This window comes from Oryctolagus cuniculus, chromosome 9, assembly GCF_964237555.1.
Source record: "Oryctolagus cuniculus chromosome 9, mOryCun1.1, whole genome shotgun sequence".
Taxonomy (NCBI): domain Eukaryota; kingdom Metazoa; phylum Chordata; class Mammalia; order Lagomorpha; family Leporidae; genus Oryctolagus; species Oryctolagus cuniculus.
In genome coordinates this window covers 100,800,278-100,820,935 of record NC_091440.1, presented here as the reverse complement: position 1 = coordinate 100,820,935, position 20,658 = coordinate 100,800,278, and the positions used below count along the sequence as shown (strand labels likewise).

General features: G+C 42.1%; 1 protein-coding gene across 1 annotated transcript in view; it reads left to right on the top strand.

Annotated features, from left to right (window-relative positions):
- The window catches only part of LOC100353095 (alpha-2-macroglobulin), a 66,770-nt gene that overhangs the window by 4,306 nt on the left and 41,806 nt on the right, over window positions 1–20,658 (top strand). The window contains exons 5-15 of the mRNA XM_070048340.1: window positions 1,343–1,363; window positions 1,670–1,838; window positions 2,207–2,291; window positions 4,904–5,024; window positions 5,571–5,688; window positions 5,833–5,942; window positions 7,260–7,421; window positions 9,233–9,478; window positions 9,700–9,763; window positions 14,436–14,578; window positions 15,884–16,033. Of these exons, the coding sequence (XP_069904441.1) occupies window positions 1,343–1,363; window positions 1,670–1,838; window positions 2,207–2,291; window positions 4,904–5,024; window positions 5,571–5,688; window positions 5,833–5,942; window positions 7,260–7,421; window positions 9,233–9,478; window positions 9,700–9,763; window positions 14,436–14,578; window positions 15,884–16,033 (1,389 nt within the window). The remainder of the gene's footprint in view (window positions 1–1,342; window positions 1,364–1,669; window positions 1,839–2,206; window positions 2,292–4,903; window positions 5,025–5,570; window positions 5,689–5,832; window positions 5,943–7,259; window positions 7,422–9,232; window positions 9,479–9,699; window positions 9,764–14,435; window positions 14,579–15,883; window positions 16,034–20,658) is intronic.

The following is a 20,658-nucleotide window of genomic DNA, read 5'->3' as shown; positions in this document are numbered from 1 at the left end:
GGACAGAGATCCTACATGAGGAGTAAGTGCACAGTGACTCCTGTTGTTGACTTAACAAATTGACACTCTTGTTTATGGCATCAGTAATCACCCTAGGCTCTTGTCATGAGCTACCAAGGCTATGGAAGCCCCCTGAGTTCACTGACTCTGATAATTTTTAGACAAGGCCATGGTCAAAGTGGAAGTTCTGTCCTCCCTTCAGAGAAAGGTACCTCCTTTGATGACCTGTTCTTTCCACTGGGATCTCACTCGCGGAGATCTTTCATTTAGTTTTTGTTTTTTTTTTTTTTTTTTTTTTTTTTTTTTTTTTTTTGCAAGAGTGTCTTGGCTTTCCATGCCTGAAATACTCTCATGGGCTTTTCAGCCAGATCCACATGCCTTAAAGGCTGATTCTGAGGCCAGAGTGCTGTTTAGGACATCTGCCATTCTATGGGTCTGCTGTGTATCTCACTTCCCATGTTGGATCATTCTCTCCCTTTTTTATTCTATCAGCTAGTCTGTTCAATATCCTCCTGGGTCTAAGCACTTTACCAAAAATATTTTTTCAGTGACTTTCGTTTTTCAGTTTTGAGTGTTGGATCCAGTTAAAGGGACAGGCATTTGGCACAACAGTGAAGACATCATATGGGATGCCTGCAGTCCCATTCCAGAGTACCTGGATTGGAGTCACAGGTCCACTCCTGATTCCAGCTTCCTGTTAATGCAAACTTTTGGAGGCAGAATGTGGTGGCACAAGTACTTGGGTCTCTGCCACCCAAGTGGGAAGTCCAGATAAAGTTCTGGGTTCCTGGCTTCAGCCTGACCCAACTCCAGCTATTGCCGGCATTTGTGAAGTGAACCAGTAGATGGAACATCTCTCTCTCTCTCTTTTTCTCTCTGCATTTCAAATCAATAACACTTTAGAAAGTTTTTTTAAAAAAAGGCTAAGCACTCACCTTGGTTTCCTGCAACAGCCCCTAGCTTATAATTACCTGGGAAAAACTAAAATTAGTGCCCCCTCTCATGCTCCAAAAATTTATTTGATTTGAACAACAAATTATATGACTACTTTGTTTAGGGATGGATCACACAGTATGCCGGAGAAACTTATTCATAAGGTCACCCCAAATCTCCATTCTAACATCCCTTTTTACTGTTAACATAGTTGATTCAGTCAGTTCTTGGGCTTCTACTTTTAACTTCCTTTGGTGATGTGTCTCGCAAGTCCCTTTTTTACATTAATTTCCTTGAATTTTAGCTAAAATTCCAGTCATAATGTCCAGTTCTTTAAGTTTATTTGAGCTTGCTGTATTCATATCAGGAAGACTTCTGAACTCACCTTTCTTTTTCTTTTGCTTTATAGTTTCCATTGGTTTTCATTGAGGTAAGAAATTTGACGTATTCCATATTCAGAGAGAAACCAGTGCACTAAAACTAAACTGCTGTTTGGAAGGTCATGACAATATTCCAAAGGCAATGAATATTAAAATGAGCCTGTGCATATCTGAAATCCCCATACATTCTAGAGAACTGAGTTGTTGTATCCCTCTTTGCCTCTAACTCTCTCTGCTTAAGGAAAAACATTAGAATTTTCCCAAATGATTCTATACAGCAGTTCATTCTTCAATGCATTACTGTCTGTAAATTCTTTATTTACTTTGATAAGTAATAGCCAGTTTCTTATATTCAGGATCCCAGAAGGAATCGAATTATGCAATGGCAGAATGTCAAATCAGAGAATGGTCTTAAGCAATTGTCCTTCAGCCTGTCATCAGAGCCCATTCTAGGTTCCTACAAGATAGTGATACTAATACAATCTGGAATGAGAACAGAGCACTCCTTCACCGTGGATGAATTTGGTATGGTTTGGGAAGGCTGGGGAGGGAAAGTGGAGGTCTCATAAGCTTCTCGCTGCCGGGGTGTGAATCCATGTGAATGTGTTCAAGTTCCATTGAGAGGCTGGACTTCATCTGATTCCAACCAGAAACCTCACCCATGAACACGAAAACTCATAAAAGTTTTGGGATTTTGCAAATGTTTTTCTTAGTTCCATGGAAGCCTCTATGATTTCCAAGGACAAACATGCTCTGTGACCACTCAATGTTATCAACTTCCTGGATTTTACCTTCAAAGTATAGAGTCACCATTCCAGAGCACTGGTTTATCATTTAGGGAACAACAAAAATAACTTGCCAGCCTGCCCCATTTCTCTTTTCTCTTTCAACAGTGCTTCCCAAATTTGAGGTGCAAGTAAAGGTGCCAAAGGTAATCGCCATACTGGAGGAAGAAGTGGATGTGTCTGTGTGTGGAATGTGAGTTCATTTTTGTATTTTGCTCTGTTTGGTAATGTCAAACACTGACAATATTTTGCATGCACCATAAAAACTTGTACAAACCCCTGAGGTAGCTCTCCTCCTTCTTCTAGAACTTCCTTTTTATGAAATCCTGTGTTTTTCTTACACTATCTTTATGAAAAACTTAATTTGCACACAACATTTGTACATAGTTGTAGAGTACAGTGTCATAACTCAATATATACACAGAAGATAAGTCATCAAATCAGGACAATAAACATTTCTACTTCCTCTAACATTTATCACTTCTGTGTGCTAGGAAATCACTGACTCTTCTTTTCTAGTTAGTTTAAAATAAGTCATAAACTGTGTATCCTGCAGTTACTCTACTGTGCTCAGAACACAAGAACTAATTACTCATGTGTTTTGGTACCCATTATCCATCCTTTCTCTACTCCCTTCTGCATTACACTTCTGTATTTCTAGTGATATTATCCCATCCTCTTATTCTATGTAAGAATATGTGATATATGATTTTCTTCTTTCTTTCTTCATTAAAATCACTGTTTTATACCCATGACAGCCCCAAATATCTGCTGTTTAACTTTGTGGTATGATGGTATGATGGCAGAGTTTTTCCCGTGAGGGAATGAAATGTCTTAGGCAGCAAAGAGACTTCGCATCATTGGAGATACAAAGGCACAGGATAAGACCCTCTCAATAGAATGTGGAAAGAGAATCACACACCAGATGTGATGTCATTCTGAACCATCGAGGTGTAGTAGAAACAGCCTAGAACTAAGAGTTCCCAGCCCTTGCTGTAAATCTAGCACCTGTCACTAAGTATTTTGATTTTAAGCATATTACTTTCTTTTTCAGTTATTTTTTTAAAAAATGAATATCTATTTGGAAGAAGAGAGAGAGAAAGCGAGAGAGGGAGAGATGGACAGACAGAGAGAAAGAGACCTTCCATCCTCTGAATCACTCCCCAAATCTCCACAACACTCAAGGGTCATAGCTGGGCAGCTGGGTCAGGCCAAAGCTAGGGACCAGAAACTCCATCTGGGTCTCCCAAGTGGGTGGCAAGGGCCCAAGTCCTTGAGTTATCTTCTGCACCCACTAGAATACATTAGCAGAGAGCTGGATCAGAAGCAGAGGCACCAGGACACAAACTTCAATATGGGATGCAGGAGTCCCAAGTGGCAGCTTAACCCACTGTGCCACAAGGCCCACCACCACACCACCCCAGCATATTACTTTCTCTTTGAACTTGCATTTAGCTATCAGAAAAATAAGAATATTGAATTAAAAAATTTGAAATTGCTATTGAAGTCTACAGTCATGGAAATAAAAATTCCAAATCCTCCTATAGCAGAGGTAACTCACACATCTACCTAAGGGTCGAATAGAGGGGAGCCGGCTTTCTCAGTTTTGGTATGAGATATTACAATAAACATTTTTTTTTTAATTTGAGGGGCAGACAGATGGGTGTACATAGCGGGAAATAAAGAGAGTATTTATCCACTTGTTCATTTCCTCATTCCCTGAGCTGGCCAGGGCTGGGCCAGAGTCAAAGCCAGGAACCAGAAACTCAATCCAGGTCACCCATATGGGTGGCAGGGACCAAATCACTTGAGTCATCACTGTTACCCTCCAGAATCTGCGTTAGCAGGAACCTGGATTAGGAACTGGAGCTGGGACTCAAATGCAGAAACTCCAACAAGGGATGTGGGCATCTTAACTGGTGTCTTAGCTACTAGGCCAAACATCTGACCGTTATAATAAACATTTTGAATGGCCGGGGTCAGTGCCATGGCTCACTTGGTTAATCCTCCGCCTTGTGGCACCGGCATCCCATATGGGTACCGGGTTCTAGTCCTGGTTGTTCCACTTCCAGTCCAGTTCTCTGCTGTGGCGCAGGATGGCAGTGGAGGATGGCCCAAGTGCTTGTGCCCCTGCACCCCCATGGGAGACCGGGAAGAAGCACCTGGCTCCTGCCTTCGGATCGGTGCAGCGCCGGCTGTAGTAGCCATTTGGGGGTGAACCAATGGAAGGAAGACTTTTCTCTCTGTCTCTCTCTCTGACTGTCTATAAATCTACCTGTCAAATACATACATAAATAAATTTTAAAGAATAAACATTTTGAAAAGAATAAATGGAAGAACTGGAAAAGAGAAAGGTTACGATAAACTTGGAGGTACTCAGGGTTTGTTAGGGAATATTTTTCAATCTATTGAGCCACCCTTCCAGTTACCATTAGCCATATACTGAAAAGCCTGGGAGGCGGCAGTGTCGACTGGTCAGGGATTAAATTGCCTGAACTCAAATCTCAACTTCCCCTCTTGCCAGCCAGATGAGTGCACCTCATCTGCCAGGACTACAAAATAGAGAAAGCAACATCATCTCTCTCATGAGGTTATTAAGAGGATGAAATTATTTAATAGAGGGAAAGCCCTTAGAAAAAAAGCTGAGTGCACAGTTAAGTATCAAGCATCAGTCCATTTGCTGTTAACACTATGGAACTATACAGTAAATGTATGATTAACTGACAATGTGAAATAGGAATGGGAAAGCAGTGAGTCTGTGCTCTGTGGAAAACCCTTTGTCTCTACATATTTTTCTTGTGACAGATATACCTATGGGAAGCCTGTCCCAGGACATGTAACAATAAGTATATGCCCACACGGTCCTCACTTCCTAAACAGGGATCAAAGCACAATAAATCTTCCCTGTAAGGAAGTCAGCCAGCAGGTGAGTAAAAACTATTCAGAGGCTCTTTAACCTCCAAGAATCACTATAAAATACAAGAATCCCATTCAGAAGAACTATATCCATATAGCAAAAGATCGTAGTCCCACCACCACTACTATAGAAAGGAACATTCCATACATTACAACTGATTATCTAAATCAAAGTCACAAATAAGCAGTGATAGTGGTTCTTTAAATAATAGCTAATAGTTATTAAGTTCTTATGACTTGCCAGCCAACGTTTTAACATATTATATGTCTTAATTTATTTAATCATCACAACAGCTTTATGAAGTAGGTATTATTATTATCATCACTCTGTTATAGAGGAGAAAGCAGAAAACAGAACATGACTTCTTCACAATCGTAGCATACAGCAGTCAGGTGGTAGGACTGAATACCATGCTCTTTCCCAATAGACTATATTATAACCACAAGACAGTTGATTGATTTCCTCTAAAGAAGACCTCACGTATTGGTTTGGGTTGACTATCACTCTGACCTGCATTTCATTTTGTTTTCTCTCTTTGTTTTTCTTGCTTATCAGATATCCAGCCAAGGCTGTCTCACACAACAAGTAAACACCAGTATGTTCCAATTAAAGGATTCCAGATATTTAATTAGGAAGCTTCAAGTGAACGCCAAGATTAAAGAGGAGGGGACAGGTTTGTGGGTTACATAAAATATGGGAGACAAAACCATGAATATGGATGCCTTATTCTTCATGAGATTACAATAAAGAAAGTAAAGAAATAATTTGAAAGCAAGTGGCTCATCTCCATTTGTTTTTCTTTTTATATCTTTCTCAGGACTAGAATTCACTGGAACTGGGATAATTGAAGTCACGAGAATCATAACCAAAGTCACATTTGTGAAAGTGAATAAATACTTTAGACAAGGTATTCCAGTCTTTGGACAGGTAAAGTGATTTACGATTCATGTAAGTTTCATGTAATCTAACACTCAAGATCATACCTGGTTATGATTATCAATTGCTTCATAAGACCAAAATCAGAAGACTACATGTGCAAGATCTTCAGACACATAGATGGTGCTCATGAAATCTATAAGCCCCACAGAGTTACCATGCCTCACTCATTAAGTAACAGGGACTAAATGTTCATAAGTCCACACTATCTCTAACCCTCCTTTCTTGATAGATATTATTTAATATCTGTAATTACTGGCAATTCTTTTGTAAATTTTATTGAAGTATCTCAGTGCCACTCTTAGTTCAAATGATAAATGCACTGATGATTAAGTGCTCTCAGTTAGAAACACAGATAAATATGAAGGCATCAGTAGTGTCTTTAAGGATATGAGTCTTAGTGGATGTGTGATAAATAATACTCTTATGTGACAGGAAACACAAACATTAAGAACATGTGACCATTTGATGTTATCAGTAATTAATGATTAATGAGTTGATCAACAGAAATGTTTTCTGGTAGGTTTTTTGTATGGTTCCCCCCCAAAAGAAAAGATATTTATGTACATTGCTCTTTGGTACTAGAATTCTATAGTTTTGATTCTGCATATGGGGTGTCTTCAAAAAGTTCATAGAAAATGTGTATTATTAAAAAAACTATATATGGCTTTCAAAATATTTTCATAGCAAAATGAGTACATCTTTAATTTCACTCTTCAAGCACCATCAAATATGTTAAATCACTCTCAAGATAGTTAGCAAGTACTACTCTGTTTTTAATGGAAAAAAAACCTGCAGAATTTCAATGATAAATATTTGGAAGAGGCAAAAGTCTCAAGCTAGGATAAAAAGGAGAATTAAGGTAACATGAGGGTGATGTATGGCCTTTACACAATATCAGAAAACTTTTTCTCTTGAATTCCTGATAGGTGACATTGTCAAGTGTATTCTACAGTTCTTTTGACAGGCAGAGTGGACAGTGAGAGAAAGAAACAGAGAGAAAGGTCTTCCTTTGCCGTTGGTTCACCCTCCAATGGCCGCTGCGGCTGGCGCACCACATTGATCCGATGGCAGGAGCCAGGTGCTTCTCCTGGTCTCCCATGGGGTGCAGGGCCCAAGCACTTGGGCCATCCTCCACTGTACTCCCTGGCCACAGCAGAGAGCTGGCCTGGAAGAGGGGCAACCGGGACAGAATCCGGCACCACGACCAGGACTAGAACCCGGTGTGCCGGCGCCACAAGGTGGAGGATTAGCCTATTGAGCCATGGCGCCAGCCAATCTACAGTTCTATTCACTGTTCATTTACAGGTATGCCTAGAGGATGGAAAAGGAGTCCCTATCCCAAATGAAACCATTTTCATCCAAGCTTATAGTGCAAACTTCTTCCTTAAAGCTACCACTGATGAGCATGGTCTGGCACAATTCTCTGTCAACACCATCCACACTACTAGCAAGATCCTCTCCATCACAGTAAGTTTGGAAGTGAGGACCTAAAAACAAGGAGAAGCCTTGGTAACAGAACTGTTATTCAATTCTTCCAGAAAAGATATTCATGACCCAAACTGAGTTGTTTTAGGGTGAAATATGAGAATAATGGAATAATAGAAACACTGGGATAAGGAGTACAGAAATGCTCATACCATGAAGCTATTACTTAAATATTATGTTCTTCACCAGCAGTCATCCTCTTTTACTTATGTTCTGCTATATATTTCTCTAGTCAATACTTTCAAAGAAAGAAAAAGTAAAAGAATATGTTTTGTTTACTCAATAGAGAATAGACGATGGGGGAACACAGGTATTTTGTGCATGAGACAGAGGCATCCTATATCATAATGCCTGGAGTCAGTCCCTGCCTCACTTTCCTTCTTTATCTTTTAAGTGTACTTATGTATTTGAAATCAAAGTGAGGGAGAGAGAGAGAGGGAAACAGAGAAAGAGAGAGATGTCAATCTTGCATCTGCAGGTTCCCTCTTCAGATGAGCACAAGGGCCAGGGCCAAGCAAAGCCAAAGCTAGGAACCAGGAAATTCTTCTGGGTCTCCCACATGCCTGGCAGAGGCTCAAGAACTTGGGTCATCTTCCACTACTTTTCCCAGGCCATTAGCAGGAAGCTGGATCAGAAGGGGAGCAGTTGGGACACTGAACCAGCACACACAATGGATGACAGTGTCATGTCCACTATGCCACAATGCTGACCCCTTCTGCACTTTCAATCCAGCTTCCTGTTTATATGAACTGGGTCTCTCTGTCTTTCAAATACGTGAAGTAAATATAGAATATATTTATTCATTTTCTCAATCAACAAACATTCCTCCCATTTGTGTATGTCCTGGGCACTGTGCTAGTGCCTGATAAGAAAAATAATCATGTTTCACATTTTTATGGTGCTATATCATTTTATGAAACTCCACAAAGTACTAATATAAGAGCTATGTATGTTATAATCAAAGTATGAATGAAGCATAATGAAAGTGGAGAGAAAAGACCAGAAAAGACCACACAACCTTTGGGGAATAGCAGTTAAAAGGAAGATGAATCCTGAAGTAGTATTTTTTTAAAATATTTATTTATTTATTTGAAAGGAAGAGTTACAGAGAGGCAGAGGCAGAGAGAGAGAGACAGAAGTCTTTCATCTGCTGGTTCACTCCCGAAATGGTCACAATAGCTAGAGCTGGGCCAATCCAAAGCCAGGCCCCGAGAGCTTTTTCCAGGTCTCCCATGTGGGTGCAGGGCCCAAGGATTGGGGCCGCCTAAATTCTGAAGTATTAAGGAGCAAATTTCTGCATGGGAACATAGAGACAATCGCCTCTAAAACATCTTCTGCAAGGTTCTAGGACATACAGTTTGAAGAGATCTTATAAGAGTAGTCTATGATATCACAGTAGTGGTAGCATTTGCTATGAATTGCCTCCACTACTTATGTATCCAACTGTAGTACACCCTACTGGATAGAGAAATCTATTTGCTAAATCTAAGTATCACACTCTCTCCAGTGTGCTCTCCTAGTGTTTCTAGTTCTGATCTGTCTAGATAAATAATATACACAAAAGGTACTCTTCAGTTTTCTCTATTCATTAATATATTATTTCCCCCAAAATCTTCTGTAAATTAAGGATACTGTCACTTGCTTCACTTAATAGTTCATTATTTAGAATGGAGGACATTTCTTCCATTTTTACTAAGAAGCACAAAATTTCTAATTGTTCAGTCAGATGGGAGGGCAAGCATATGCGGCCTGTGAGAGAAAGTCTTTGTAACTAGCAGACAAAAACACAATAGTTCTTTTTGTTTCCCCAGGCCTACTACAAGGAGCAGGAACCTTGTTGGTCCTTCCATTGTGTGAAAGAAGTGCACAAAGATGCATATCATATAGCTAATCGTGTCTTCTCCTTAAACAAGAGCTATGTCCAACTTGAGCCTGCAGCTGGTACCCTGCCCTGTGGCCAAACACATACAGTTAAGGCACATTATATCCTGAATGCCCAGGTCCTGGGGGAGCTGAAGGAGCTCATCTTCTATTACCTGGTGAGTGCTGACTCCATGTTGAAGAATAGAAACAAGAAGTCCATGAGGCAAAAAAATTTACAAAATCCTTGATTTCTGTACCCTGCCTCTCTTGACACTGGACTTTGTCATTGGGCTGGATATCACTGCCTTGACCTTGATCTCAACCATGAGGATATGATATGGGAGACAGGCCTCATGATAAACATAGTGATGAATGGGAAAATCCTTTTTCTTTTAAGATCATGGCCAAGGGCAGCATCATCCAAAGTGGAACCCATGTTCTCTCCATGGAGCCAGGAGCATGTGAGTTTCCCAATCTCCCAATACTCCTCTGACTGTACCCTGTACGTAAGTCACCAATGGATCATCCAGAGCTGAGCAAAATAGGGATGTTGCAGTTCTTTTTGTGTATCCCCATTAAACATCTCCAATAATCAGAATGAAAGATCCTGCCACCAGTGTAGGCTGTTATGTCAATAAAATCTCAAACATCTCACACTGAACATCATTAGCACTAGTAAATAGTTATCTCTGAAGCTGTAATAAATGAAAAAATAAAATACTTGCATGGATACCTAAAATGAGTAATCTATGCAGTAATGCCAAGGCCAACACCAAAAAGGCAAAATGTGTTATTTTGGTTTCTTTTTCCAGTGAGGTCTAGATGTTACTTATCTGATCCTTTGACTGCTTTAGCTATACCAATTTTTGAATAATAAAAATGACCAAAAAGAGCAGAAATATAAAGCATAATAGATGGGACAAAGACATATGTTTCACAGAGGAATTTCAAAATGGGGAATTTAATGCAGATGAGATAGTCTCCTATTCCAACAGGTGGATCATGATCTTCTAGTCAGTGATCTACGTATCCTGTTTCTTTAGGTTTCTTTAAAGTATCCCTGAATTTCATTTAAAGAGATGTGAACATCTTCCAAAGCTGTCACATATTTTTTTACTGCCTTATCTCTCTCTAAGCATGTTTTTCCCTTAAATGTCCACATGGCTGGTTTGCTCACCTCTTTCAAGGCTTGACTCAATTGTCATGTTCTCAATAACAATTTACAATTGTTATTTAGCAGTGGACATTTGGCACAGCAGTTAAGATACAGCTTAGAACGTTTGCATTCCATACTGGAGAGCCCGGGGTTCAAGTCTCAGCCCTGCTTCCAATTCCAGCTTCCTGCTAATACATACCCTGAGAGGCAGCAGGTAATGGCTCAAGTAGTTGGGTCCCTGCCACCCACTTGAGAGAACTGGATTGAGTTCCTGGCTCCTGGTTTCAGCCTGGCTCAGCCCTAAATGCTGCAGACATTTGGGAAGTAAACTTGCAAAAAGAAGATTGTCTCTCTCACTCACTCCCTCTGTCTTTCAAATAAATTAATAATAAATAAAAATGGGGCTGGCGCCATGGCTCACTTGGTTAATCCTCCACCTGCAGTGCCAGCATCCTATATGGGCACCAGGTTCTAGTCCAGGTTGTTCCTCTCCAAGTCCAGCTCTCTGCTGTGGCCCAGGAAGGCAGTGGAGGATGGCTCAAGTGCTTGGTCCTCTGCACCTGCATGGGAGACCAGGAAGAAGCACCTGACTCCTGCTTCAGATTGGCGTAACTGCAGCCATAGCGGCCATTTGGGGGGTAAACCAACGGAAGGAAGACCTTTTTCTGTGTCTCTCTCTCACAGTCTAACTCTACCTGTCAATAAATAAATAAATAAATAATAAATAACAATTTTAAAACATAATCTACAATTCAACAATGGTATTTACAATGCCCTTCTCTTCTATCCTGCCCTAATTTTTTTCTACATAGAATTTACCAAATGAAAACACACTTCCTATTGTCGCTCCCCCATTCATGGAGGAACGACACTGGACCCTGCGCTGTTCTTTTATCTGCTCAGACCTTCCTGGGTTAGCTGCCGTTCCCTCACTCGTGGAGGAACAACGCTGTCCCGGGTTAGCTGCCGACCCCTCCACCTCTGTGGAAGGGCGGCACCCCCTGCCGCTTTTCCCGCTTCCGCAGAGGATCGGCACACCACCGGCCAGCTCTCTCGGGGGCTGCTCAGATGTTCCTCAGATGTTCCTGGTGCATGGTGTCTCTCTCCTCCTTTATAGTCCTCTTCCACCAATCCCAACTCTGCTACCCACACGCCGAGCACACTGCTCTCCTCCAATCATGAGCAGGATCAGCTCCTGCAGCTTATCAGTCAAATTGGCAGGAGGCAGCTGCGTAGAAGTTTACTCCTCCCCAGCGCCATATTGTGGGAGAGCAGATGCATAGAATTAGTTCTAGTTCCAGTAATTGAGTCTAGTCTCAGTTGCTCCCCACAGTTCCCCCTTTCTTTTTATTTTTGGCGTTGATACGTGCCTGTCTTCGGTGCCCCGCGGCGCACACTCTGCTTTGCTCTGCTCAAGTTGCCCACAGGTGCTTACAAGCCCTACCAATCAGGCAAACCGAATCCGGGTCCTCTCTTCGCCATGTTGTAGGGAGGTTTTTAGGCGCTGATGTGTGCCTGTGTTCGGTGCCCTGCGGTGCATGCTCTGCTCAAGCTGCCCACAGGTGCTTACTGCCTTGCTAATGAGGCAGACCGAATCCGAGCCTTCTCATCACCATGTTGTGGGGAGGCCTTATTTTTCTCTATTTCTCTATCTCCGGGCACTCCTATTTCTCTTATTTTACTTCTATCTGCCAGCATTCCTATTTCTCTCATTTTACCTCTATACTTCTGTTTCTCTTATCCCCGCGGCTTCCCGGCGCCCGCCCCAAGGTGGCTTCCTGGCGCCCCACACCGCAGCGGCTTCCCGGCTCTGCGCGGCTTCAGCCCGGGCTTCTCTCATCTGCGTGGCTTCCTGGCTTCGCGTGCACTCCACGGTCTCTGTGCCTTTTCACGGCCACCCCACAGCCTCCGCGCTAGCCCCACGCTTCCTATCTACTCGCGCCCCGTGTGCTCTCTCTAGTCTCAGTTGCTCCCCACACCTATCATTTAATTATTTAATCAGTTTATTTATTGCCTTTTTCTTTCCAAATGTTTCTACATGAAACAGCATGTAGTCGGGGACTTTTATTGGTCTGATTTCACAGTTTCATTCCAACTGCCCAGAACAGTGAACTGATACGTGGTAGGGGTTCAGCAAATGTGTTCAATTGTATACTTGCTGTTGCCCAATCTTAACATCCTGTTGGCTATTTAATGTGTCAAATAATCTCTTTTAAAAATAAATACAGATCATAGAGTTCATCATTAGGAGATCCATTTATAGCCTCAGATTGAACAGAAACACAAAAAATTTTCACTTGAGAAATGTAAATACTATGAAATTTTGTCTCATACAAGAGGCTTTAAAAACAAATATATATGTACTTCTAACTGTTGAATGTTTCCACAAAATAATGTATAATTTTTAGTCCTATTACTGGGTTCCATCAGTGCTAAATCATCATTTTCTATTTACCTAACTTTTTGAATTTTTTAAAGATTTATTTATTTATTTGAAAGTCAGAGTCACATATAAGAGAGGAGAGGCAGAGTGTGGGGAGCAACTCAGACTAGACTGTTACTGGAATTAAGACTTATTCTATGCATCTGCTCTCCCACAATATGGCGCTGTGAAGGGAGCAACAACTTCTACGCAGCTGCCTCTCGCCAACTTGAGTGATGACCTGCAGGAGCTGATCCTGCTCCTGACTGGAGGAGAGCAGTGTACTCGGCGTGTGGGTAGCAGAGTTGGGATTGGTGGAAGAGGACTATAAAGGAGGATAGAGACAACATGCACCAGGAACATCTGAAGGAACACCTGAGCAGCCCCCGAGAGAGCCGGCCGGTGGTGTGCCGCTCCCCCGCGGAAGTGGGGAAAGTGGCAGGGGGAACCGCCCTTCCACGGAGGTGGAAGGGTCGGTAGCCAACCCTGGAAGAACCAGCAGCAAACCCGGGGAGTGCCGAGCAGACAAAAGAACAGTGCAGGGTCCTGTGTCGTTCCTCCGCGAAGAGGGGGAGCGACATAATGGTGCCGTGACTCAGATATGAAGCCTAGGCAGGGTTTAGTGTCGTTCCTCCATGAAGACGGGGAGCGACACAGAGAGAGTGAGAGAGAGGCCTTCCATCTGCTGGCTCACTCCCAAATTGACTGCAACAGCTGGAGCTGCACCAATCTGAAGCCAGGATCCAGAAGACTCCACCGGGTCTCCCATGCGGGCCCAGGGGTCCAAGCACTTGGGCCATCCTCTGCTGCTCTCCAAGGCCACAGCAGAGAGTTGGGTTGGAAGTGGAGCAACTGGGACCTGAACCAGCACCCATATGGGATGCCAGCACTTCAGGCCATGGTGTTAACCCACTGTGCCACAGTGCCAGCCCCGACATAGATGAATTTTTTCAATAGTAAAGATGCTTCATTGGGAAGGGTGTTTTGCACAGCAGTTAAGACACCGCTTGAGGCACCCCAATCACATGAGTGAGTGTTCTGGCTCTGCTCCTGATTCTAATTTCCTGAAAATGTGCATCCCGAGAAGCAGCAGGTGATGGCTCAGGTAGTTGGACCCCATGGGGAAGACTCCACCCATGGGCAAGACTTGGATTGAATTTCTGGCTTCCAGCTTTGGCCTGACCTAGCCTCAGATGTTGCAGGCATTTTGGGAGTAAACCAGGAGATGGGAGCTGGTTATTTCTCTCTTTCTTTCTGTCTCTCTCTCTCTCTCTCTCTCTCTCTCTGTGTGTGTGTGTGTGTGTGTGTCTTTCAAATCAATTAATGAAGAAAATAAATGCTTTACAAAGCAGAAAAGAGACAATAAAAAGATTCCTGTGCTACTGTTTTCACATCTTAAACACACCATTCACACCTACAGCATTAACTACAGAATAGATGTAAGAATGTCTCCAGTAAAGATACAATCCCCCAAATCCTGGCATGTCAGTCATTCAGGTTTTCCAGTCACCTTCCTGACCCATAACCTTCTCTTCTCATGCTCTCTGTGCTGCAGTGAAAGGCCATTTTCTTCTGTCAGTCCCTGTGGAGACAGACTTGGCTCCCTTGGCAGAGTTGCTCATCTATGCCGTTCTTCCTGATGGGGAAATGATTGGGGATTCTGCAAAACTGGAGATTGAATGTCGTCTTCACAACAAGGTGGGTGATTTCTTTCTTAAACTTAGAAAAAACAAAGAAAACAAAAACACCAGTCTACGAATGACACAGATTACTTTGCAGGTGAAGACAACTGAAGCCCTGATAATGTCATAACTCACTCAAAGTCACATCATTTTAAGACAAATCAGAACTGGCATCCAGGATTCCCAACTCTTGGTTCAAGACATTTATTTTCCCCTCACATCTTATTGTTTGTGTTTATGTGTGACTAGAACGCTTATAGAAGATTTAACCTCTTAAGGACTTGACACAGTACTTGTAGAGGCAGACCTCCAGAACTGATCAGCAGTATAATCAAACCTTTGCACTCTTTGACTAACACATCTCCGTTTCCACTTCTCTGCAACTCCGGACGACTGCTACTCCACTGTGCATTTCTACCAGCCCACTTTCAATCATGCTGTACTGGGCACTGAAGTGGTTTACTCACAGTACACATTTTCTATGAACTTTTAAAATATCCCTCATAGGCATGGATCCCAAATTTTTGCACCAAAACAAATCTATCTTTTAATTTCCTTGTCTGTGAACTTAAGTTTTTTTGTATTTTATTTTTTGACAGGCAGAGTGGACAGTGAGAGAGAGAGACAGAGAGAAAGGTCTTCCTTTGCCATTGGTTCACCCTCCAATGGCCGCTGCCGCCTGCGCGCTACAGCCAGCACACCGCGCCTATCTGAAGCCAGGAGCCAGGTGCTTCTCCTGGTCTCCCATGGGATGCAGGGCCCAAGGACCCATCCTCCACTGCACTCCCGGGCCACAGCAGAGAGCTGGCCTGGAAGAGGGGCAACTGGGACAGAATCCGGCGCCCCGACTGGGTCCTGAACCCGGTGTGCGGCCGCCGCAAGGCGGAGGATTAGCCTATTGAGCTGCGGCGCAGGCCCTTTTCTGTGAACTTGTTAAAGTATCCTTGAAAACCGAGTCCTTGCCTTTCCTTTCATTCTACTCAGTGAAATGGGAGCACAGTTAAAGACACATAGATGGTTAGAGAGAGAATGATCTCCAACTAGAATGACTGACATTTCACCAGGAGCAATATAGTCAGATATACAGTTTGTCCTTACATATAATCAACAAGAATATCTATCATTCCAAGTGCCTATTTTTTGTTTCAGAATGTGACTGGCTTGTATGTTAACTGCTCAATGAACTTTTATGAAAAAAGAAACAAAGAAACTAACTGAACTCCGACAATCATAAATTAGCAGACTAATGTGTTCAATGTGAGGGACATTCAGATGGCAAAACACGTAGCCTGCTTTCCTGATGACTTCTCTTTCCTCACAGGTGGATCTGGGCTTCAGCCCAGCACAAGGTCTCCCGGCCTCACAAACCCACCTGCGAGTCGAGGCTTCTCCGCAATCCCTCTGTGCCCTCCGCGCCGTGGACAAAAGCGTGCTGCTCATGAAGCCCGAGGCCGAGCTCTCCGCATCCAAGGTGGGTTCCCATCACACTCAGGTGTCAGAAATGCCTCCTTGAGTGGCTCAGAGCAAGGAGAAACCCCTGTTCAGAAAAGGAAGTGTTGAACCGCGATAAATTGGCCTAAACCAGCCTCCACATTCGAAGGATGAATTGACCCAAAGGGGCCTTAGTTCTCCAGAACTGCATTGCGCAAACCAGCCCTAACCTAATACAGCTACTCTTGCAGCTAAGCAACTGAGCCTCAGCCAATCACGGAACAGAAAGCTCAGCCAATACAAATTATACGCAGATTAAGGCAAACCCAGACTGCTCCAATCAGGTACTCCCTTAACGTCATTAGCTCACAACGTTGCAAAGGGAACTTTCAAAAGAACCATCTTTGGTCAGGATTGCTGCTGAGTGTTGTAATGTTTTTCTTGCCCAAGTAAACTTTGAATTGATCTCAAATTTGCTTTTTAAAAGAAGTAATACTTTAAAACACTTTGCATTTGTCTGGGGTTAACTATTCAAAATTTTTAAACATGCTATCATATTCAATGCTAAAGATACATCACTGTCACTGTAACATATAAAGTTATAGTTCAGAAAAATTTAGCCATGTACTCAAACTGAAACAGAAAGTTGTACAACCACCAAGCTGCTGAACTTGTACCTAATTTCAGGTACTCTATCTATACTATAATTTATTATTCCGTTGCTATCTCACTAATGACTCAAATGCATATTACTTACTTTTTTCATTAAGACACTCAGTACAGAGCTTATTAGAATAATATTGATCTTTGGAAAATGAAAACCATTCTATTTATAAAAAATAGAATCTTAGAAATCTCAAAGAACCCTAAAATATAAATAAAATACCACAAGGGTTATAACAAAATAGAAAACAGGACCAATAATGTCTCTTGGCTCCTCATCACCCTTTCTCATTGCATTCCTCAGAAGCATGTACTTTTAATCATGTTAGCTATTTCTTCCTTTGTGTGTGGGTATGTGGAGGAGAGGAGTGGGGAGGGTTTTATTTACAATGTTCATTGCAAGGAGCCAGACAACTAATGCCCAATTCCCTGACTCTCCCAGAAATTAAACGCAGTGAATCCTATAGTTCAAAGTGACGCTGAAAAATATACGGATCAGCTCATGTGTGGGTCTCTAGTGGACCCACTGTGTGCTTTGCTGTCTTCTGGTGCATCAGTATTTCTTCTAATATTTATTTCCTTCTCCATAATTTTAACATTATCTATTAATTTCCATCATAGTAAATCAGCATGTCAATCCTTATTGTTCCTCTCCTGTTCTCTCCTCATTTTGCCAGTGATCACAGTTATATGACAATTTAGGTTAAATCTTTAGTAAATTTTCATTATTATAACCTTATAAATACTGTTCATCCTGAAACCAAGCAGTGTGTTATGACTGTATTTCTTGTTTTTATTTTTCCTAGAGTTTAATCATTGCCTTAGTTATGTATTTGCACCCACACCCCCTTCACTCAATCTCTGTCTTCACATTTCCTAATGATTCTGTTAAACACTGTCCAGCTCAATTCTGCCAGCTTTGCTTGTTTTTCCTGTTGGGGTCATGTTTAGTTCTCTAGGCCAATCATTCAGTCTCATTCTTGAGGATTCCCTTCAGCACTCTCCTGGTTTCATCTATTGTGTCCTGAATCTTGTGACTTCCTCCTTGTTTATTTCTTCCTTTTGTGGTGACATCCTGAGGAAGAAGACCTGGGAAGTAAAATTGGGGGGAACTATGAATATCTGTATTTCCTCTAATAATCAATCAATACTTCAATTTAGGAGAGGGATTGTGGCATAGCAGGTTAAGCAGTGCTGGCGTCCCGTATGGGAATCAGTTCGAGTCCCAGCTCTCCACTTTCGATCCAGCTCCCTGCTAATGTGCCTTGGAAAGTAGCAGATGATGGCCCAAGCGCTTGGGACCTTGCCACCTATGTGGGAGACCCTGAAGAAACTCCTGGCTACTGGCTTCGGCCTGGCCCAGCCCCACATTTTGCAGCCATTTGAGGAGTGCACATTGAGCAGAAGATCTCTCTCTCTCTCTCTGTGTAGCTCTGACTTTCAAATAAATAAATAAATAAATATTTTAAAAATGCTTTAAAGCAGAACCCAAGAAATGCATGCAAATAAATTTTTAAAATTGCCATTGATGGAAAGATTAAAACTAAATAAATAAATAAATTGTACTTATGTTCAAAAATACTTTGACTTAGTACAGAAATTTAGTTAGAAAATGATTATCAGTGGAAGTTTTGAAGGCATTTACTTTATTATTCTTGAATGTCCATTTTGTCCCAGGAACTAACTCTTCCCTAAGAGACGTATGACAGGCAGTTAGCATTCTGGAGCTAAGTGGGAAACTGGGCTAGCATTTCACTGGTGTACTGTTTTTCAATTTATCTCCTTGTTTTCTGCTTCCTTCCCCACTCCCTGCCTTCTAAGGGACTCTCTATCTTCAAATCCTGAGACTTTTTGGGGTCTTGTCTGGCAAACTTGGTTGTGCCTCATCAGTAACTTTCTTTTTTAAAAAAGATGTATTTATTTGAGAGGCACAGTGACAGAGACAGAGGAGAGAGAGAGAGAGAGAGAGAGAGAGAGAGAGAATCCATCCTCCATCCACTAGTTTGCTCTCCAAATGGCCACAATGGTCCAGGCTTGGCTAGGCAAAAGCCAGGATCCAAGAACTGCATCCCAATCTCCCACTGGGTGGCAGGTGTGCAGGTACTTGGACCATCTTCTGCTGCCTTCCCAGGTGCATTAGCAGGGAGCTGGATCTGAAGCAGAGCAGCCAGCACTCAAACTCGCACTTGGACATGGGATGCTGACCTCACAGGCAATGACTTAATCCACCATGCCACAACACCAGCCCCATCAGTATCTTGTTTAGTTGCTAAGACATGACGTTCTTCCATAAGCTACATCATTTGCAGTTTCTCTATTTCTAATCTCATGTATTATAGCTTGGATTATTAAGATGTAATAATTAAGACATAATTTTGAAGAATTTAAACATCAACTTTTATTTAAGACAGAAAAAATCAATAGTTTTCTACATTTTACTTGTTGAATATTATGATTAGTGGTGCACTAAGAATGTGATTATGGTGGATTTATATTTTGGCAAAAATTTAAAAAACAAAAGGAAAAGCAGGAAGGCAGACTGAGGGAGGGAGGGAGAAGTGAAGAAAATATGGTTATCTTCTTAGACTATGCCTATGAAATCCAAGAAATCTGTCCTCTTTATATTAACATTTTTTAAAAAAATCAATTGTGTTTATATGATGAACATGGGGAGCACATACTTTTATGAAAAATGAAACCTAATGACCCAAATGTCTAATTCTATCTGAATCAGCACTACCAGGAGCTTGAGTAGAATGACCAGACACAGCACAAACATTGACTGTTATAGTGTCCTATCTCAGACAACTTAGGTGGCTCTCAAGTAGTTAAGAGAATTCTCTAAAAAAAGAGAGAGAGAGAGAGAATACTCTACAACATGAAAAATAATCTTCAAGGACCAATGCACAAAAAAATTCTGAACAATAATTTGGTAGAAAAACATCTCATATTTGAGCACATATGGAACAACAGAGAATTGTGGAACATTATTGGATAAAACATTTCAGACTTTACATCCTACAAATAGTGGACTACACTGATCTGGGTTTGTATGGGGCTATATTAGTCCCAAAAGTCCAGGAGGGGTAGAGGGAAGATGATCTGTCTTTAGAGCTACTTCCTGCTGTCATGGGGCGACAAGGTACACTTCGCTGGCATGGGGCAATGTCTCAAGTCGCTGTCTCCTGGGTGGGGAGCTGAGTAAATCCTTGTAGCAGCATTTGGTTGACCACCTGGTTGTTGAAGGCTTTTGTTTGTTCCATTATAACCTGCAGTAAACACTTAGACACTGTAGTATAAAAGACAGGGTGAGAATAGTAACCAATGATGCTAAGAGTAGCATTAACCAGGTAATGAGAGGATTTCATAGAGAGGAAATTGGGGGGGGGGTGTCTCTGGACCCTTGTGGGGACAGTTTGATGGATGTGACTTAAGGCTGATTCCAGCCAAGCCTGGAGAAAAGCCACTTAACTTTGCAGGTAGCGGGGTTTGTCTGTATAGAAATTCTGAACAATCATACAACATTAAGTGGGGGAGAGGACCATTAGTACACACAGGTTTGCAGGCTGGGAGTAGAGCCATTGGTGGTGATGTAGAGGTTATGATTACAAAGGAATGAGACCCAAGTGGGCTGGACTGGGTCTAGAACAAAGAACAGAATCATTATTAGAGGAGCTAAGAAAGGTGCTACCTGAGCTACAATTAAGTTTTCTGATTGAGAGGCAAATATAACCTGACAGAAGGGGCTTGATAATAATCTGGTGGGCTTTAGGCCTTGTAAATTATGAGGCTCAGACTCATCTGTCTCTTCATATAGCCTACATCCTAAGGGAGGTGAGAACCTCCTTGGGGAAGGCACCCTGTTGACTTCCATTACCTAGCTGGCCTGGGAGGACAGCTGGCCAGGGAAAGGCAGGTGGCAACTCCAACAGGAAATTTACAGTTCTGCCTGCAATGTTGCTGACCCTATTTGGCCATCCCCTCAGCTGCGGTGGTCACTTT